Raw genomic sequence first — 19111 nt, 5'->3', positions numbered from 1 at the left:
CCATAGTTAATCAACTTCTCTCATGCATGACATCACATCTGTTTCTCTGACTTATGCTATATAGGGAATGTCCTACATCTCTCAGACTTATGTATGATTGACCATGATTGATACATTTCCAGTATCTTGATACCTTCACTTATCTGTAAGACAGTATATAATGATTATCATGTTTTAAAATTGTATGTCATTATATCTCTTCCTGACATCGTGACTCTTTCCCTAAATTGTAAAATTGTATATAAATATTACGTCTGTGTACAGACTTGTGCATTCCTCAACTATTGTAATAATTATTGTTCATAAACATAGAGCTTTTTCCCCAGGCATCCTCTGAAAAATGACTTGTGTCCAGTCAGACTTTTCCAGTAACCAAATGCAAAATGAATAAATAAACAAAATAAACTGGGAGCCAAGAGTTTGATACCAGGTGCCCAGAAATCTATTCAACGTTTACTTGACAAGAAGCATACAAGAAACTTTCAAAATCCCGTGTAAAATGTGAAATTCATTTTCCCAGATGTGAAATAAACATCTTAAGAGGATTTGAATACATAGCAGTACCATGTTAATGATACAAGGTAATACGTGGCATACATTAAATATGGGGGGGGGGTCAAAACTGAAGATAACTAAAAATTATTGAATTTCAGAGGCAAAAACTGAAATAATTAAAGAAGATTGAATTTCAGGATGACAGGCTGATAACCATTTGAAATATTTTTTTTAATTTTTACTTAAATTATCACTGAAACGTTTCTTGCAATTATATCTCTGGGTGTCATTCACCATTTACACATCACTGGTAAATGAAAAAAGAAAAGAAAAAATTTGCAGATGATACATATGCATATGATGTTATATAACATTTTTACTCAGAGAGGGTTGCATATGTACTTTGAAACATTTATGATGATGAAGAAGAATCACAGGATGTAATTCAAAATGCATGGGGCAGACAAAAAAATCTAGTACAAAAAGTAGGAACATATAGGAATGTATGTCTGAATAGTATAATGCTTAACAAGAAACAGAACTCTGCAGGCAACTAGTAAGAGTTTGGGACAGTGCTTATTTAAGTCTTAACAAGAGCAATTCACTTCTAATAACTTTTACACATGCTTTAATGGACAACAACCAGTACTTTTTTCAAGCAAAAGATCAAATGATAAGGATTAGAATACTCGTAAGAAAGGCAGCTCTTTTCAATAAGTGACTAAAGGGAAGGGGGGGAGTCACAAGACAGTGAAAAGGAGTTGTGGTTGTACTCACACACAATGGCAGAGTGTTCCAGGAAACAATAAACTGGCTGGCCTTACTTTTCCAATAGTTAAGAAGATGGAAACAGTATTGAAGGAAAGGTTAACTGATTTCCTTGAACAAAATAACTTCAGGGATAGGAACCATTGTGGATTTACAGGCTGAAAGTCATATCAAACCGACCTGATCCTGTTTCATACCTAGGCAACTAAAGATGTGGGTGAGCAAACTGACAGACAGAATAAATGTGGACTTCAGAAAGATCTCTGAACCATTTTCATACCAAAGGGTTCTGGAAAAGTTAAGGGGCACAGCAGATGAATATTAGGTGTTCAGATCAGTTGGAAAATAAATAAGGAATAGAATACAGAGAGTGGGAGTAAATGAGAAATGTGTCTAACAAAAAGGTGATATTGATATTCTACAGGGATCAAGGCTAGAAGTACTCTGTTTCAATGTTTCTATCCTGGATATATCACTGCCACAAAGAAAATGATATACCTTTTCAAAGATATTAACAAGGTAGAACAAAGAGCAGTGGATGGAAGACAATATAACAAGGGACCAGAAAGGTGCTGCTTGAATGCCAGCGCAGACAAATGTAGTATGCTGGACTTGGAAAAGGACAGCCAAGAAATATAATGCACTAAGTAAAGGGTAAAAATTCAGAATACAGAACAGGAAAATGAATAATGAAATGAGTCTTGGAGCATTGCAATAGGAAGCAGTAATGTTCAAGGTCAACAAGAAACGCTGCTGTTGGACAAGGAGCAATGATCTGGGATAAAAAATAGCAATAATAATATAATAATAATAATGCCACTGTATCTCACATACATTAAAGCTTGTATAAGAGTACTATATTATCTTCTGGAGATTCTACATGGTCAGGGGATATTAACATGATGGAAAGGATTGACAGAAAGGCAACAAGAACAGTAATGAAAGTGGAATGAACAGCATATGAGGAAGGACTCATAACAGTGGGACTTTTATCTTCAGAAATAAAGAGAAAGAAACGATCTGCATCCCCAAACTGATTACTGAGGAACATGGGAAAAAAGGGGGTTTAACTGAGAAGGAATGATAGGGTGGACACTATGGCTATACATACAGTTAAAAGGGTCACTGATCTGCCCCAATCTGCATAAAGACTTCCTTTCTGAGAGACCAATGGGCAAGTGAAATGAACTGTCACAACTGGTGATGGGGCAGGATTTCATAACTGTAAGATGACATGGTATAAGACATATGGAGCAGTGGAACATAGCCACAATAAACAAACGGATTAAATGAGCTAACAGTCTGCTTCTCCAGGCAGACATATATGTATATATATATATATATATATATATATATATATATATATATATATATATATATAAATGTATGGTTCCCCTTTATAATCTCGAAATACTGAAATTTCAAATTTCAGTATCCCAAGACCATAAAGGCAAATTTTTAGAATAGTGAAAGTGCATAATCGTGAATTTGAATATCTTGAATTCGCAGTTATGGCTTTATGCTTCTTTACGTGCAGTGTTTTGTGTGGATGGTGTACAGTGTTGTGTGTGGATTTAGGTGTGATTTAAGGTAAGTGAGTGTTTTGTAAGGATTTTGGGTAGGAGTTTGAATGTATGTGAGTGTGTTTGTAAGTTGTACGTGTGGGTTAGGGTAGGCAGGTGACTGTATGAGTATGTAAGTGTTGGATGTGTTGGTGTGTGTGTGTGTGTGTGTGTGTGTGTGTGTGTGTGTGTGTGTGTGTGTGCGCATGCGTGCGAGGGACTGTAAAATATCTGGGTGTGAGTTTGCTGTCTTTTCCTGTTTGTGCGATCTCGGAGTTAGTATATATAAGTAGGGGTGGGGCGCAGAGGGGCTTGTTTATATGTAGTGTAGGTGTGTTGGTTTGTGTTGTTGTGTTTGTGAATGTTTTGTTGTTTTATTTGTTGCAGTGTGGGTAGGATAGTGTATGTGTTGTGTGGTGTATGGTGTGTTTATGTTCACAATTTTGCATTTCGCGGTTTTGGGATTTTGAACGTTCGCCTTTATGGTTTCGAGATACTGAAATTTGAGATTTCAGTATTTTGAGATTATAAAGGGGAACCATATATATATATATATATATATATATATATATATATATATATATATATGGTTCTACCTCACTTCACCGCGGAACATCGACAGGGAAATCGCGAGCCCCAGAAGATCGACGAAGACCGGACCAAGAAGATCGACAAGCAGAGATGAAATGGGAAAAGGCTGTGTAGTAAGTGGGGATAGGGGTGGTTAAGTGAGTTAGGGTTAGGGAGGCGGGTCAGGTAAGTGTCGTGTTGATTGTGTTTGGGTTAGGGGCGGATAAGTGAGTTAGGGTTAGGGGGGTCAGGTAAGTGTAGTGATTGTGTTTGGGTTAGGGGGGGATAAGTGAGTTAGGGTTAGGGACGCGGTCAGGTAAGTGTGCGGGTATGGACCTTAGGGTTAGGGTTTGGGTCAGGGTTGTAGGTAGTTGTGTATGTGTGGTTTAGTGTGGGTTTGTAGGGATTTTGGTGTGCTTGTGTTGTGTATGTGGTTTTGGACGGGAATGTGTTTAGGTTGTTGATTGTGGTGTGTGAAGTGTATGAGGTTTCGTGTTTGTGTACCGTCGGTTGTTTCGTTGTCGGGCATGTGGGATTTCGTGTTTTGTACTGTCGGTTATGTGGTGTCGGTGATTGCGTTGTCGGTGTTGTGGTGTTTCGTTTATGTGAGGTAGAACCATATATATATATATGGTTTACTATCATAAATTTGAAAGTAAAATAAATAATGTCTTTATTTTCGAATTTATGCATCGAAAATGAACATTTTCAAATAATAGTAAACTCGAAAACAAGGGTGTATTGTCAAAAATGTCACTTGCGACATTTACGGCGATACAAAGCATGCCCACCCTTCCCATAATCACCTACCTACCTAACCGAACACACAGTTATGCAGGGGCTGCGCCCTGCAACTCTGTGGGGGTTGTGCCCCACACCCCCTAACTTAATATTCCAACTCTGAGATCGCACTACAGTGAGGAAAGAGATGCATTTCCTAACCACACTGTACCGATCCTCCCATGACCGAAAGTTAGAATTGCGAATGCACAGTTCATTCGCAATGCAAACCTTCGCTCATGTCACCTGCCGTAATATGAAGTATTCAAACATCTGATGTTTGATTACTTCATAGCCGTGCAAATGCACGTCGACATAATGATAGCAAACCATAATATATATATATATATATATATATATATATATATATATATATATATATATACATACACACACACACACACATATATATATATAGATGGGTCCACTTCTAAATCCCTACTCTCAAAATCTCGAAATTCAAAATACTGAAACCAAAATCTCTAAAGCTCAAAATCCCTAAAAACTCAAAATACTGAAACTCAAAATATCGAAAGAAACACAGTACAGCAACACTACCTATACTGCAACAGAACCACATACAAAAACATATTACACTTCAAGTATAGGCAGAGGGGCTGGTGTAGTGAAGTGCAATCTTGGAGTTGATATATTTAAGTAGCAGAGGGTGTGGGGGCGCATGGGAGCTTGCCCCCCTGCAATATGGTTTGTGTTTTATTTGTTTCAGTATGTACTTGTGGTGGAATATGGTAAGTGTTGGTATCCCGTGTGTTTTCAGTATTTTGAGTTTCAGTATTTTTGAGTTTTAGGGATTTTGAGCTTTAGGGATTTTGGTTTCAGTATTTTGAATTTCGAGATTTTGAGAGTAGGGATTTAGAAGTGGACCCATATAGATATATGTATTAACGACATAAATGTGCAGACTAGATGTGACAAATGGTACTGGTCATTTTCTGAAAAAAAACACTGTCTTTTGGTTTATGATTTGACATATTTTTTCTGTGTTGCTGTCAAGAATATTGTGAATTTTATGATTTTTTTTAGCTCCAGACAGCTGACCATCATCTCCCACCAGCTTCTCCCTTGGGAACTACCTGATCCATGTCTGGAGCTGGTAAGCAGATTGAGGACACTGATTCAGTGCCATACTGCCACTAGAGAGTATGTCCTAACCCCCAGTGCACCCTGGGACAGCCTTGCATACATTGTTACATTTGCATTCTGGAGGTGCGTGTGTGCTTCTATGCATACACACTTCTTGCAGAGTGCAGCTCACCAGGATCTTCGTGTTGCTTTTGCACTAAGCCAGGCTACCCCCCTTATCCCCCTTATCCCCAGGACGGCTGGGCTAGTATCAGCTGCTCACTCCCATCCTCCTCCACCCACCTAGTCACTCCACCCCCCCCCATGCTATTATTCAAACATGAATCATCTGGGACACAATTAGGGAATTATCCATTTGTGACACAGAACTGGAGAAGTGCACAATTACTTTGAAGAATAAACTAAACAAGCAGTTTAATAAAAAGTTTGGAAAGAAAAAATGAAAAAAAAATCACGGTTTTGAAAGATTAAGGTAAAGCTCCAAGATATCTGTTCTTATTTATCCTGCCCCTTCCAGGAAGCACAAGCCTTAAATGTTAATTATTATTCACTTAATGATTTTTTTTCCTTCTTGGTGAGACAAGATTTAAGGCACTATCCACTGGCAGTCTTGGCCTTTACCTTAACTCCTACCTGCAACAGTATCTCCATCTATGTTCTTCTGTAATCCTGCCTGCTGCACAATTTTTCAGCTGAGATACAAGTATCTATTTGTCCATTTCCTAATTTTTATAATCGACTTTAGCCTTTTCCTCCTAACATAAGTCACCTGCATTTTACAGAGAAACAACACTGTTCTTCCTACTTTAACTTGCATTGTCACGATTAACATCTTAGTTATCCCCACTTTCCTACTCTATGTCTCTGTTTTCCCTGTCACGCACCTTATCCTATCCTTGATGTTTAATGCATTATATCTGATAGCCTACACAGATAGTCTATACATTCTGTAGTCAGGTACTAACCACTATTCTCTGTATTATACATTTACATATTCCTGCCATGCCAATGACTCCCTCCAGAATCACCACACACCATCCACTTTCATTAAAGCCACTACCACTGTTTCCATACACCTTCTAGTTAATTTTGATATTGTGTGTATGTGTGTGTGTGTGTGTGTGTGTGTGTGTGTGTGTGTGTGTGTGTGTGTGTGTGTGTGTGTGTGTGTGTGTGTGTAAGACAGCGCACATGTGTTACATCGCTTTACTTGAAGTTTCTCTAGTAGACAGTATTCAAATGAATAAAAGTTCATACAGAGCTTTCAACATAGATTTGAAGGATGTTCTCATTAATAGTTTTGTGTTTAGACTGTCTTGCCATCCATTGTTTTAATGATACTCACCAAAGTCATTCTGAACAAATATTTACTGTATATAAACTCTTGTTTATGCTTGTGAAGGAAGCAACTAGGGACTGATACCCTACATGCTCATCTGGGTTTCCTTTCTTCTTCTTCTTCCAGGAAGTGGCACTTCTGAGGTACAGTGACAAAGGCTACATATGTCTCAAAAACTGTAAATGACTTCTTACTGCTTTTTAAACAAATAAATATTAAAAATTGCTGATGAAATGAAATAAAATGCTTTCAAGGGAGAACAAATAATGACTACCCTCTCCACAACTGAAGATGTCTGTGAGGAAATTCCCAATTAAGGCCTACAAGATCAGAGTCTGATAAGCATCTCAGACACTTGATGGATCTGGCAGGTGGTGTTGAGCATGCTCATTATGGGTGGGAGGAAGGGCAGTGTAGACTTGGCTGTGTACTTCCCCAATCCCTCAGAGTAGGGCAGTGATGCAAACACATGTCCTGGGAGCAGACATGAGGCTCACCAAGCTATTGCCTGGTAACAGCCTTCAATGTGGATATGAAAAGAATACTATCACATAGGAAAAGCACTGTCAGTATCCGTGGTGATGCCACTCTCACCTCCCCCTTTCCAGAGGAAGGGTTAGGTCATTACAAAAACATCCTTCATTCCTGTAATAGCATAGAGGGCATATAGCACCATCATGGTTGCCTGAAGATAGCATCCTCTCGACAGTTCTCTCCCTGATCCTGGGTAAAATCTTCAGGTAAAGCAAATGAATGAGCTGCATCTGACTGGGAGGAGGTATGATGACTGGCGGGTATGGGGGAGGGGATCCACCTAATAAAACATATAATGGTTCATCACCACTAAAGCTTGGGGGTGGGAGTGGAAGTGTTAGTTACTTTTTAATCAGAAAAGACCATTTCAAAATAAAATGGCACTTTCTAATAGGTTTGGGTGTGTGCATATGCAACAAACCATAAATGGAAAGCTTTAATAGTCTCACTCCTCTCTTGGAGTAGTTTTAAGCATTACGTGACATTGCTAGTGAGTGATGATGTCAACCACATTTTGATAAAAAAATAAATAAACATTAAAATAAGCCTGTGAATATTGTATGCTACTTTAAAGCTATAAACATTTTGTCCAGTTTATCTGCCTAGACATGTCACAGCAAATATTATCATGTGGGATTATTTAACTATGAAAAAATAGCACAGTTCTTAAACAGGAGGCCTTTTTTTTTGAAAATCGCATTAAATAAAAAACTGTTCTGATTACAACATCTTGATAATGGATTTATAGTGTCTGTATAGTAACTTTGAAAGCATGCAGTTATGATTAACATAACTCTTAACAGTCCAGTTTTTGTGGGGACGCCCCTAATTTTTTTTCAGACTTTTGCTCCATTTCTCTTAAAATTTAAAATTATTTTGAGAAAAATCTAACTTAGTATGATAAGCGTTTAAAATGTCTCTATTTCTGGACCTTTTCTCTGTTTCTAGTTTTGCTTCCACTGTATCACTGTTAAATAAAATAACAAAAAAATAATTACTATTGAATCTTCTCTTGCTCTGCCATATTTCATTTTTTAAATTAGACAAAATATTAAATAAATGATGTTTAAATGCAACCACTCTACTGGACATTTTCATCAATTACTTAATAATAAAATATGGGTAGTGCACGACAACAGTGACAGACAACTGGTTTATTTAGGCATGTAGGATTTTGTGCTTAAATGTATGTATTTAATTTTTTTATTTTACAGTATAATTAGTTTTGATTGTGGTACAACAATTTGATGAAATGGTACAGTTTTATTTTTAGTTTTACTTGTACATGCAAGATACTTATCCTTCCCCTATAAATATGTGACCTTGAAATTTCTGTATTTAAGAAAAGAAGTATGCAGATTGGGGGTATAAAAGAAAGATATTGCCCCCCCCCCCCGGGAAATAGTATTTTTGCTTTTGTGAGTATCTCTATGAAAGTAGCTTTGATTGTTACTTATTCAATAACAAGGACTGTCAATGGAAGAGAATTCAGTGAGGTGACATGAAACTATCAGTACATGTAGTACACTTCTTATCAGTACATGTAGCACACTTCTTATCAGTACATGTAGCACACTTCTTATCAGTACATGTACCACACTTCTTATTCCCTGTTTTTGGAAATTGCAAAGAATGACAGTCCATCACCAATTTGTCACACCACATACTGATGCCCTTCCCTGTTACTGTTCCCTTACTTGTCACTTATTACCCCTTAACCTCTCAGCTATGACCATTCCACTCTTTATTCCACAGTTTAGTAGCACAGTCTCAATTTATTTCATACAATTAGAAAGATGCAGGTAGTTTCTGTCATGCAAAATTTGGTGCTCCATGTGATTCACCAGTTGCCCGCAGTCTAAAACTTTGAGCTATTTTCAATTACATCTACAGACTTCACAGAATTTCTCCAACTTTCATAACTTCTGGGCACGATCAATGTCGTTGTCAGACACAGACTGGCACCAGTACTGTTTGTACACTGATGTTGCTGCATGGACTGCATTCTGAACTCACTTATTTAATTCAACAATATCTGAGGGCGGGCAGTCCAACCAATGCTGACTGTTATTGTTGGGTATAACACAAATAATGACTCACAGGGTACATACCAAAGGACATTGTTATTTCATTTGTAGATGGCATGGAACTCTGTGTGTAAGCAGGAGAGATATCCTATAGATGGAGTCTGTCTGATGTGGGATCATACTCACTTGGTACCCTGAAAGGTAAGGTGAACACTGTCCAGGTATCTGTAAACTGTACATATAAGCAATATTTCCATATAGCCTGGCTGGAAAAATTTAAAATTTTAGTCATACAGAGAGGAAGAGGATGTTCCAATGCCCTAACAGCACCACATTTTACTGCCCAAGGTATTCCTTGTATGTCAGGTTCACTTCCACGTCCAATCTCTATCTGTCCTTTGCAAGAAGCCCCTGTTGATGACTGTAGCATATTTGTATGTGCAGTGCTGTGGAGCCTGGTTCTAGGGGTAATGAGAGTTGGTGTGACAGAGCATGTGCAGTGCTGTGGAGCCTGATTCTAGTGGTAATGAGAGCTGGTGTGACAGAGCATGTGCAGTGCTGTGGAGCCTGATTCTAGGGGTAATGAGAGCTGGTGTGACAGAGCATGTGCAGTGCTTTGGAGCCTGGTTCTAGGGGTAATGAGAGTTGGTGTGACAGATCATGTGCATTCCTGTGGAGCTTGGTTTTCAAATGTTTTAGTAGGGGGTCAGCTGCACCCAATAGGAATGTATTCTGTAATTGGGGACACAGTCAACAGGAAACTAGTACAATTATTTTGCTCATTTAAATACAAAATCATCTAATTAAAAATAACTCTAAACAAAAATGTTTTGACTACTGATGCATGAAGTCTAGAAACACATTGTATTTAGTATATACAGATTTACTTAGCTTGAATTTATTAGCAATTTTTGTTATGTTTCATTTTAAATGAAAACCATGGTTGTAATGGTTAAAAGGAAGATGTGTGTCAATTAATCATGATAATTGGTTGTTTGGTCTTCATAAGCAAATGTTCTACTTGTACTTTGTTTATTTTACAACTAATAAAAAACTTTAATAACAAAAAATAACTACAAAATCAATTACATACTAATAACTTTTTGGATTTCAGTTTATTGTTAGATATTTATGTTATTTTTTATCACAAAGAAACCCAACCAGACTGGCTCCTTTCACTTGTTAATTGGTCTCCCCATATGAGTAATTTTATTGTTGAGTTATTAAGACTGTTATTATAGGAACAGCATTTTTCTAGACATAACCTTCCCCTACAACTTAATTATAAAGAAGTGGTCAGTGTTTTTTCTGTGAATAACAAAATATTTTGACTAAATAACTCTGAACAAGGATGAAAACACCTTTTTTCCTAATCTGTATTTGACCCCCGCATCCCCATTGCTATGGACACCTACCCTTTGTCCCATTTTGCTTAACACCAAAATCTGTCCTTGTCAAGCCCCAACTTAACTCCTCTCTTCCTCTTGGGAACTGTGTCCGTAACCCCCCTCTCAACAATATATTCCCTCTATTAGGGGATATTTCTCTCCTTTATAGTCATTCTGATGGACCAAACTCTTGTTGTAAATATGTAAATAAATCTCTACTCTGTAAAATTAGGATAGATATAACTACAAGTGTTGCATTTTGCTGTTGAATTTCAATTATTATTGTATAATCAATTTCTTATCATACTATTAATGTATATAGTGTCATTCTTCTGTAAACTGTATGTTTCTTGGAGCTTTTCTCCTCAGGGCTCCACTGAAAACAGGCCAGAAGCCTGCAGGACTAACCTGGTTAACAAATGTCAATATATATATATATATATATATATATATATATATATATATATATATATAAACATTTTGTCTATTAATTTCCATGCTGAAGAGATAGGGCAAAATCATGCCATATCCCTAAACATAGATTGGTCTTCCTTTTCTTAAAAAAGAACTGCCTCAAACAACTTTTCTAATAGAGAGATGATCATCATAATCCATTTAAGAAAGGTGAGAGCTTGGAATAAGCTATTTTATATGCAGCCATGGAGTGGGGATGTAGAATGAAAGAGAAAGACAAAAACAGAAAAGGCTATCCGTCTTATGTCCCCACCCACTACTGAAGTGGAGTCTATGAGGAACCAAAGAAAGATATTCCGGTCTTTATCAAGGCATTCCACAGCATCAGCAGGGAGAACTCCAGTCCTCCCCAGGATGTGTGAGCTGTTGTCAAAGCTCAACAGATCCACAAAAATGGTTATTTTTTTGTACTTAATTATTTTGGACAGGCCCTAGTTAAAGTTCTCTTGGTAATTAGTTTATTACCTGTTATACTTTATTTTTTAGCAAGTGCTGTTTTAATATCTAGCAAGGAAGGAACAGCGCTATCCAACCTAACCAAAGATAGGAGGGTAAATAAATACTTCATGGAGTAAATCCAAAGGAGGGTGCCATGCCAAGATGGAGGACATAGGGAAGAAAACACCAAACATTCACAAGTTCAGAAAGGAAGGAAGTAAAGAGACAGAGAGAGAGAGTGAAAGAGAAATGGCAACCTCTAGGAACATAAAACATGGAGAGTGGATGGGCTTCCTCATGGGGTCTTCAGAAATATTACCAGTATGCTGACACATTCCTTAATGCAGAAATTCAGCAGACCATCGGCCACTCTAGAATGCCTTAGTACTTGAGGACAGCAAATTTGGCACCTTTGTAAAAGCATAAAAAGTAACAAACTCCCTTTTTATGGATGAAAAATATCTCCCCTTTTCTATTCCAACCAGCCAGAGCAGCCACTGGTAAATGAGTTCTTTCTCAAGTTGAATATGGGATCCCAATTTTTGTTTCTGCCTCCAAAAAAAAAATTGCCACACTCCAGACTATCTCTAACAGCATCTACCAATTCATTACAAACTCATCTCTCTGTCAGCATCACTGTAGCACCCTAGAAAAATCCAGATAGCTACTCATAAAACAAATATCTAACCTTCTTTTAGAACTCCAACTCTACAAACTACTCCAAATTCACACATTTACTACCCTTGCAGCTAGACTTCATGAAATAAATCTCCATCATACAACCTGTGACACTACTCAAAATCCACACCAACTGTCATTACCCCTAGAACCAAGCTCCACAGCACTGTACATGCCCTGTCACACCAACCCTCATTACCCATAGAACCAAGCTCTACAGCACTGCACATGCTCTGTCACACCAACACTCATTAACCCTAGAACCAGGCTCCACAGCACTGCATATGCTCTGTCACACCAACCCTCATTACCCATAGAACCAAGCTCCACAGCATTGCACATGCTCTGTCACACCAGCTCTCATTAGCCCTAGAACCAGGCTCCACAGCACTGCATATGCTCTGTCAAACCAACCCTCATTACCCATAGAACCAAGCTCCACAGCATTGCACATGCTCTGTCACACCAGCTCTCATTAGCCCTAGGACCAGGCTCCACAGCACTGCATATGCTCTGTCACACCAACCCTCATTACCCATAGAACCAAGCTCCACAGCACTGTACATGCTCTGTCATACCAACTGTCATTAGTCCTAGAACCAGGCTCCACAGCACTGCATATGCTCTGTCACACCAGTTCTCATTAGCCCTAGAACCAGGCTCCACAGCATTGCACATGCTCTGTCACACCAGCTCTCATTAGCCCTAGAACCAGGCTCCACAGCACTGCATATGCTCTGTCACACCAGCTCTCATTAGCCCTAGAACCAGGCTCCACAGCACTGCATATGCTCTGTCACACCAACCCTCATTACCCATAGAACCAAGCTCCACAGCATTGCACATGCTCTGTCACACCAGCTCTCATTAGCCCTAGAACCAGGCTCCACAGCACTGCATATTCTCTGTCAAACCAACCCTCATTACCCATAGAATCAAGCTCCACAGCATTGCACATGCTCTGTCACACCAGCTCTCATTAGCCCTAGAACCAGGCTCCCCAGCACCAGGCTCCCAGCACTGCATATGGTCTGTCACACCAACCCTCATTACCCGCACAATCAATCTCCACAGCACTGCACATGTTTTTTTCCTCTCAGGCACCTACACTTTGGTAAGCTCCCCTTCCAAATTCAAAATTCAGCTCAAAAATGACATTCGTAGAAGTTAAATGCTGAACATAATACATATTACCTAACATCTCCTTTCTGAGTCTCTTTTCTTCGTTCAAGATTTATTGATGACTGACCCACTTTAAGAACTAATGTATATATTGTATGTTACACTCTGCTTGATTGTACATTGTACTGTGTTTATTCACTAGAATGTATATACATAGATTTTTTTCTATGTAATTAATCTAAAATACTCTGTTATTGCTTACATTTCTGTTTTTCACTTGCAGATCACTAAAGCCAATAACTCTGCTGGTGAAACACTATTCTCTTGCACCATAGCCAAATTATGGAACTCCCTTCCACCCACAATTACCTCCGTACCATCATGCACCAACTTCAAAACTTTACTAAAAGCGGACCTAAAAACATGCTGGCTATGCCCTTGCAACTCCCACTCTAATATCACCCACCCCATCCAACTACTACCTTTCTTTCGACTCTACTAACTACCTTGATTATAGTAAGCTCAGATGCTCATAAGCCTAGTACTTATTATACAGCAGGAACTTCTTATTGTAACATTTGTTAATGTATGTTATGTACTTCACAGATAAAGATTTTAGTTGTCTACTGATGTACTATGTTCTTCATCTGTAAATATGTTGTAAGTAATTGCCATGTTAAATTGTTAATCGCTATGTAATCCATTGTAACTACTGTATGTTTATTTTAACTGTGGAGCTTTTCTCCCTGGGCCTCTGCTGAAAATGGACCTACGTCCAGTCAAACACTCCCAGTCAACAAATGTAAATAAATAAAAATAAATACATTTTTTGTTTATGAAATGTTTTATATTTCTCTTGGGCAGAGCCTAAAATTAGTCAATATTGATCAGTGCACTACCCTGGTAAACAAATATAAATAAAATAAAATACGAAAAATCCAGGAAACAACAGATCTGATAGCCTAATAGCTAAAGAAGATAAAGTCACACACAAAATCCTAACAGAAAGACTGGATACTGTCCTTTAAAGCCAGTTTTCTGTAGGACAACAGCCAGTATGGGTTCTTGACCAAAATGAATTGTCAGTTGTACCCACTTCAGTCTTATTGTTGTGCTATAGGAAAACTTAATGGGAGATTATGGACTAAAGTGACCTACTGGACTTCACAAAGGCCGTTAACTCATCTCCATGTAGCCCACTGCTTAGAAAACAGGAGGCATGGGGATAGGAAAATGAAGAAATTAACTCCTGCGTGGTTGTGGGGGTGATACCCAGAGGGCTGTGATGGTGAGGACAATATTAGACATAAGGAAATTAACAAGTGGTGTGCCATAATGGTCATTCTGAGGTCCAACACTCTCTACTATGTTTCTTTCGGATATAACAAGTAGCAGAGAATGAGATCATTGTCTAGCTGATGACACAAACTTATGTACAACTCTGAAGTATGGAAACAAAAAACTGAGGAATGATTTGGAAATGCTGATCAGTCAGGAAAGTGAATGTTGAGGTTCAGTGCAGAGTACCATACACATACACTGAGAAAAATATCTGGGGGCAGTCATCATATCAGGCCTGAACCAACCAGAACAAATTAACTGGGTAGTGGCAGCAGCAAAATGAATGTATCCTTAAGTGGATAGACTCCAGAAGTGTAGAAGTAATGTGGTGTTTGTTAAACTGGGTTTCTTTTTAGTGAACTACAACCATACAAACTTGCTCCTCTGAATAGGTACAACCTGCAAGTTTTATAACTTACCCAGAAGTTATGGGGCGCAGAGGCGAAAGCCCCTTGTATGGGATGTGTCTATGGAGGACTTTTCATTTATGTGAAAATACATTTGCTAGTTCAAGTAGCAAAAGGAGACCAGATCAAAAGTAACAAAGTTTGTGATATTCTAACTGCAGTTCTGGAAGCCATACAAGAGCAGGATGTCAGCTGCTGGAAACAAACCTTAGAAGAGCAGAAAGATGCCTGGGACAGAACAGAAAGGATATGGGCAGAGACTAAACATGCTGGATACTTCTGTCGAGAGATGAGATGAGACGGGAAGTATAGTACTGGTGTATAAGGTAATGTCAAGAAGCTGAAACAAAGCAGCTGTCAGAGAATAAAGTGTCTCTCTGAAGAACAGACCAAAGGTCAGCTGCAGAAAATGTATATCAACATAGACAGAACACACCACGGCTGCTTAGGAGCTGGAAAATTTTAATGTAGTAAGCGCTTCTGTGTCCTTCCTGGACACTTCATCAGACATATTAAAACCAAAACCATCAATCCAGTTTAAATATCTACATCACAAAACCATTCAAAACTACCAAGCTGTCCCTGAACCCATAAGTACATCTTCACAATATAGTACTCTAATAAGACTTCATTAAAAACTTATATTCTTATTTCATAAAGACATAGAATTAAATACTTATGTGGTTGCTACATTGCCCTAAACACATTACCCAGAGCACCTTATATGTGCAACACCTGCAAGGTCTCTGTAGACTGTTTCAGAAATGGTGGTGTGTTTTCAATAGTTTTCATTCTCTGTGAAATTTTATTGAGTAATATCTAGGAAGTATGTTAACAAACTTTGTTCAGATGTAACAAAGGTTTTTAACAATTCATTCTACAACATAAACAGCAAGCAACACACAGTAGCATTTTTAAATGATGCAGGAAGGTAAAGTAGTTTTAAAAAGCAGCTTGTGCTGCTGTGCCTTTTTAAAGTGGAGTATATTGGCACAGAAAAGTGTATTACAACTCTTAACGTAAATTTATTGATATTTACTCCTCAAACATATAACAAGTTGGTGATGATCAAAGACCTAAACATAACCCTCTATAACCTGAGAATTCCTTTTTAAAATAGGACAGTGATCATTTTCAGAAGTTCATTTAATCTTGCATGTGTTGCTTATCTGCCCATTTAGGACAGAGGTGTAATACTATTTTATCTGTCCCTCCTATGTTTTATTCTCTAACATTCCCTCAGGCCCCATTTACAATTTGTATAACTTATTTTAAGTCACTTAATCAGACAGTGCTTCCAGACCACCCTTGAAAAGATGCCCTTGAGCTATTTGGTTTAACAGGTTAACAACTGAATAAAATAAAAACAAAAAATCACATAATATCCTAGTGCTGTATATGATTTTATTGATATTAGAACAATATGCATAATTAAAGTGGTTAAGTTTTTATTCAGTTTAGAAGTGCTGACAACATACATAAAATCTGTCACTGACAAATTACAAATTTCTCCTTGGTGTTTCCCTAGAAGTCAAATATCAAGAGCATCAAACACACAACTGTGACTGTAACTCACCAATTAGGGAGTTGCGAGCTTTAATTTCCTGGAAGCCAAGCAGTGCAGACAGTTCTTCATCATACCATACAAATAGTTCTTCTTCTTTCACAATCTTTCGAGTGGCACGATAATACAGCTGTCCATTCTTTAGATAAGCCTCTAAATTTTGCTCTTTCTTGTCAACAGCAGCTTGCACAAGTCGAAGCCATGGCAAGCCAGCATAGGATGGATTATTTAACATTGCTGTGTCAACCTGTTTAAAAAGGCAACATCACATTACCGCACATTCATTAAAGTAGAATTTCACTTATTCATACAGAAGAAAAAGAAATCCACAGTATAAATGGACTGTAGAAACTCCATTCCCTTACCTCAAATTTATGTCATTTTTGTTTAACTCACTATTTCCTAAACTTCTCAGATAGCAAATGATTGTTACTGCAAATACAGTGGTATTTGTTTCTGAGCATTATGATTTATTTATCTGTCCACTTGGCTAGCCATCATTTGACTGACAATATGTAATACTGCTCTAGTTTATTGCGTTTTCAGCTGGAATATCAGAATTGTATTAAGTTCATATTATCAAGCAAAGCCAAATGAGTAATATTCATATTAATATTTTCAAAACTTTTTAGACCAAAAATAATCTTTTCTTTAATCATTTCCCCAAAACCTGTTAACCCTTTCACAATCTAGTAAAACCTGTGGCATATTCACTAATATATTACAAAATAAACAGTCTGTGTGACCAGATTTGATACTTCATATTTGTTTTCACAAGTAGTCAATTTATCACTAACCTCCATAAAAAATCTTGTCATTCTGTTACTTTTTAAAAATATTTTCTTTCTTAACCTAATTGCTTTAATAAAATTTTCACTTAAATCCTTCCCACAGATTACGCCCATACCATTGTCTTCCTACATTGTCAGACCATTCCCTTCTATTAATTTCACTTAAATTTCTAAATTCCATGTCTTAATTTTCTTTTAATATTCGACAATTTCCTGACTTTCCAGAACTTTTCTTTCCTAATCTTTAATTTGCCATTCTAAAACTCTTTATATTTAATTTCCAAAATAAATATCAAATTATTTCTTTTCTTTAAAATTTTAAATAGACACATAAAGGCTAAATATACTATAGGATTTATTAAATTCAAACCTCCCTTTAAACAAAAAATCCCTCTCTTTACTGTGTTCAATCTGGACACCCCCCCAAAAAAAACACAATGATACAGTTTGACAATTAATTTTCTTTATTACTAAATAACATAAAAACTTTAGTCAAATGCCAAATATCCAATCCTTCCCATGCTTTCTGCATTAAATAGATAAAACGTTTTATGTGATAAACAACTTCCACAAATTACTGACATTTTTATTTTTTTTTTTCAATTAAAAAATTCCATCACCCTTCTACAACCTCATTATTACCAAATGTAATCCCTAAAATGTTAGTTTATTCTTTACAAAAAGGAACAGCACAAATATTTCTTTCTCCTAATATTCATTTATTTAATTCTAAGCCAACCACCCCTAACCATTTTTAACATAAATTAACACTTTCTTCATCCAGTTCTTTCTTCTTTTTTGTAATCAATACTATATCATCAGTGGAAAATAAAAATGTGGAATTTCCATGCTGTTTCCACTATTATATTTAGCATCATTCATTACAGCAGAAACATTGCTCCTATATCAATCATAAGCAAAGAAAGAAAAATAGTACTCATTGGACACCCATGCTTTATACCTCTATTCAAATAACCCTCAGAGTGGCACCACCATTAATTAACAATCTTACCTTATTATGACTATAAATTGAATTTGATAAATTAAGTACCTTCCCCTTAAAACCATATTCTTCCATAATATTCCACAAGCATATGTTAGACCAAATCAAATGCTTTCTTTAAATCCCCCACAATTACACACAAACCATTATTCTTATATATAAACTCATCCACAATCTCTCTTATTATAAATAATAATTCTTGACTGTGCCTCCCTTGTATGCCATAAATTCCTTCAGCTTTCACCTTTTGTATTATACTATTACATACCACTTGCAATATTTTCATAAATATTTTGTAATCAGTATTATTTAACATTATGGCCCTCCAACTCTCAATTTAGTTTCTATCCCCTTTCTTTTCCCATGTGAAATTTAATAACCTCTTCATAAGTTTCCTCCCCAGTCTCTCTTCTCTTTAATTATTCATGAAATATATTTAACAGTATCTCTTTCTGCCAAACTTCCATAGAGTTATAAACCCCATAGCCTTTACTATCCATACCAGATCCTGAATCTTGTTTTACTTTAATCAAAATCATTCCCAGTTCTCTTAAATCAATTTTTTTTTCTATTTTTTTCAGACTCCTTTCAGCATATCTGTTGACACCAGCAATCTTTTTGTTTTATATTTTCCTTAAAGAAAGAAGATACAGAGATCCTACCACCTGGGTACAGTATCCTTAGGCAAGATAGACTGAAGAAAAAGGGCAGTGGCATTGCCCTGCT

General features: G+C 37.1%; 1 protein-coding gene across 1 annotated transcript in view; it reads right to left on the bottom strand.

Annotated features, from left to right (window-relative positions):
• The window catches only part of LOC122789360 (PR domain zinc finger protein 8-like), a 133924-nt gene that overhangs the window by 10229 nt on the left and 104584 nt on the right, over positions 1–19111 (bottom strand). Inside the window, exon 3 of the mRNA XM_044056749.1 lies at positions 16604–16838. Within this exon, the coding sequence (XP_043912684.1) occupies positions 16604–16838 (235 nt within the window). The remainder of the gene's footprint in view (positions 1–16603; positions 16839–19111) is intronic.

This window comes from Protopterus annectens, chromosome 14.part0, assembly GCF_019279795.1.
Source record: "Protopterus annectens isolate FY-2018-M chromosome 14.part0, PAN1.0, whole genome shotgun sequence".
Classification (NCBI taxonomy): domain Eukaryota; kingdom Metazoa; phylum Chordata; order Ceratodontiformes; family Protopteridae; genus Protopterus; species Protopterus annectens.
The sequence above is the reverse complement of the archived record's forward strand: the minus strand, read 5'-3'. Positions and strand labels throughout refer to the sequence as shown.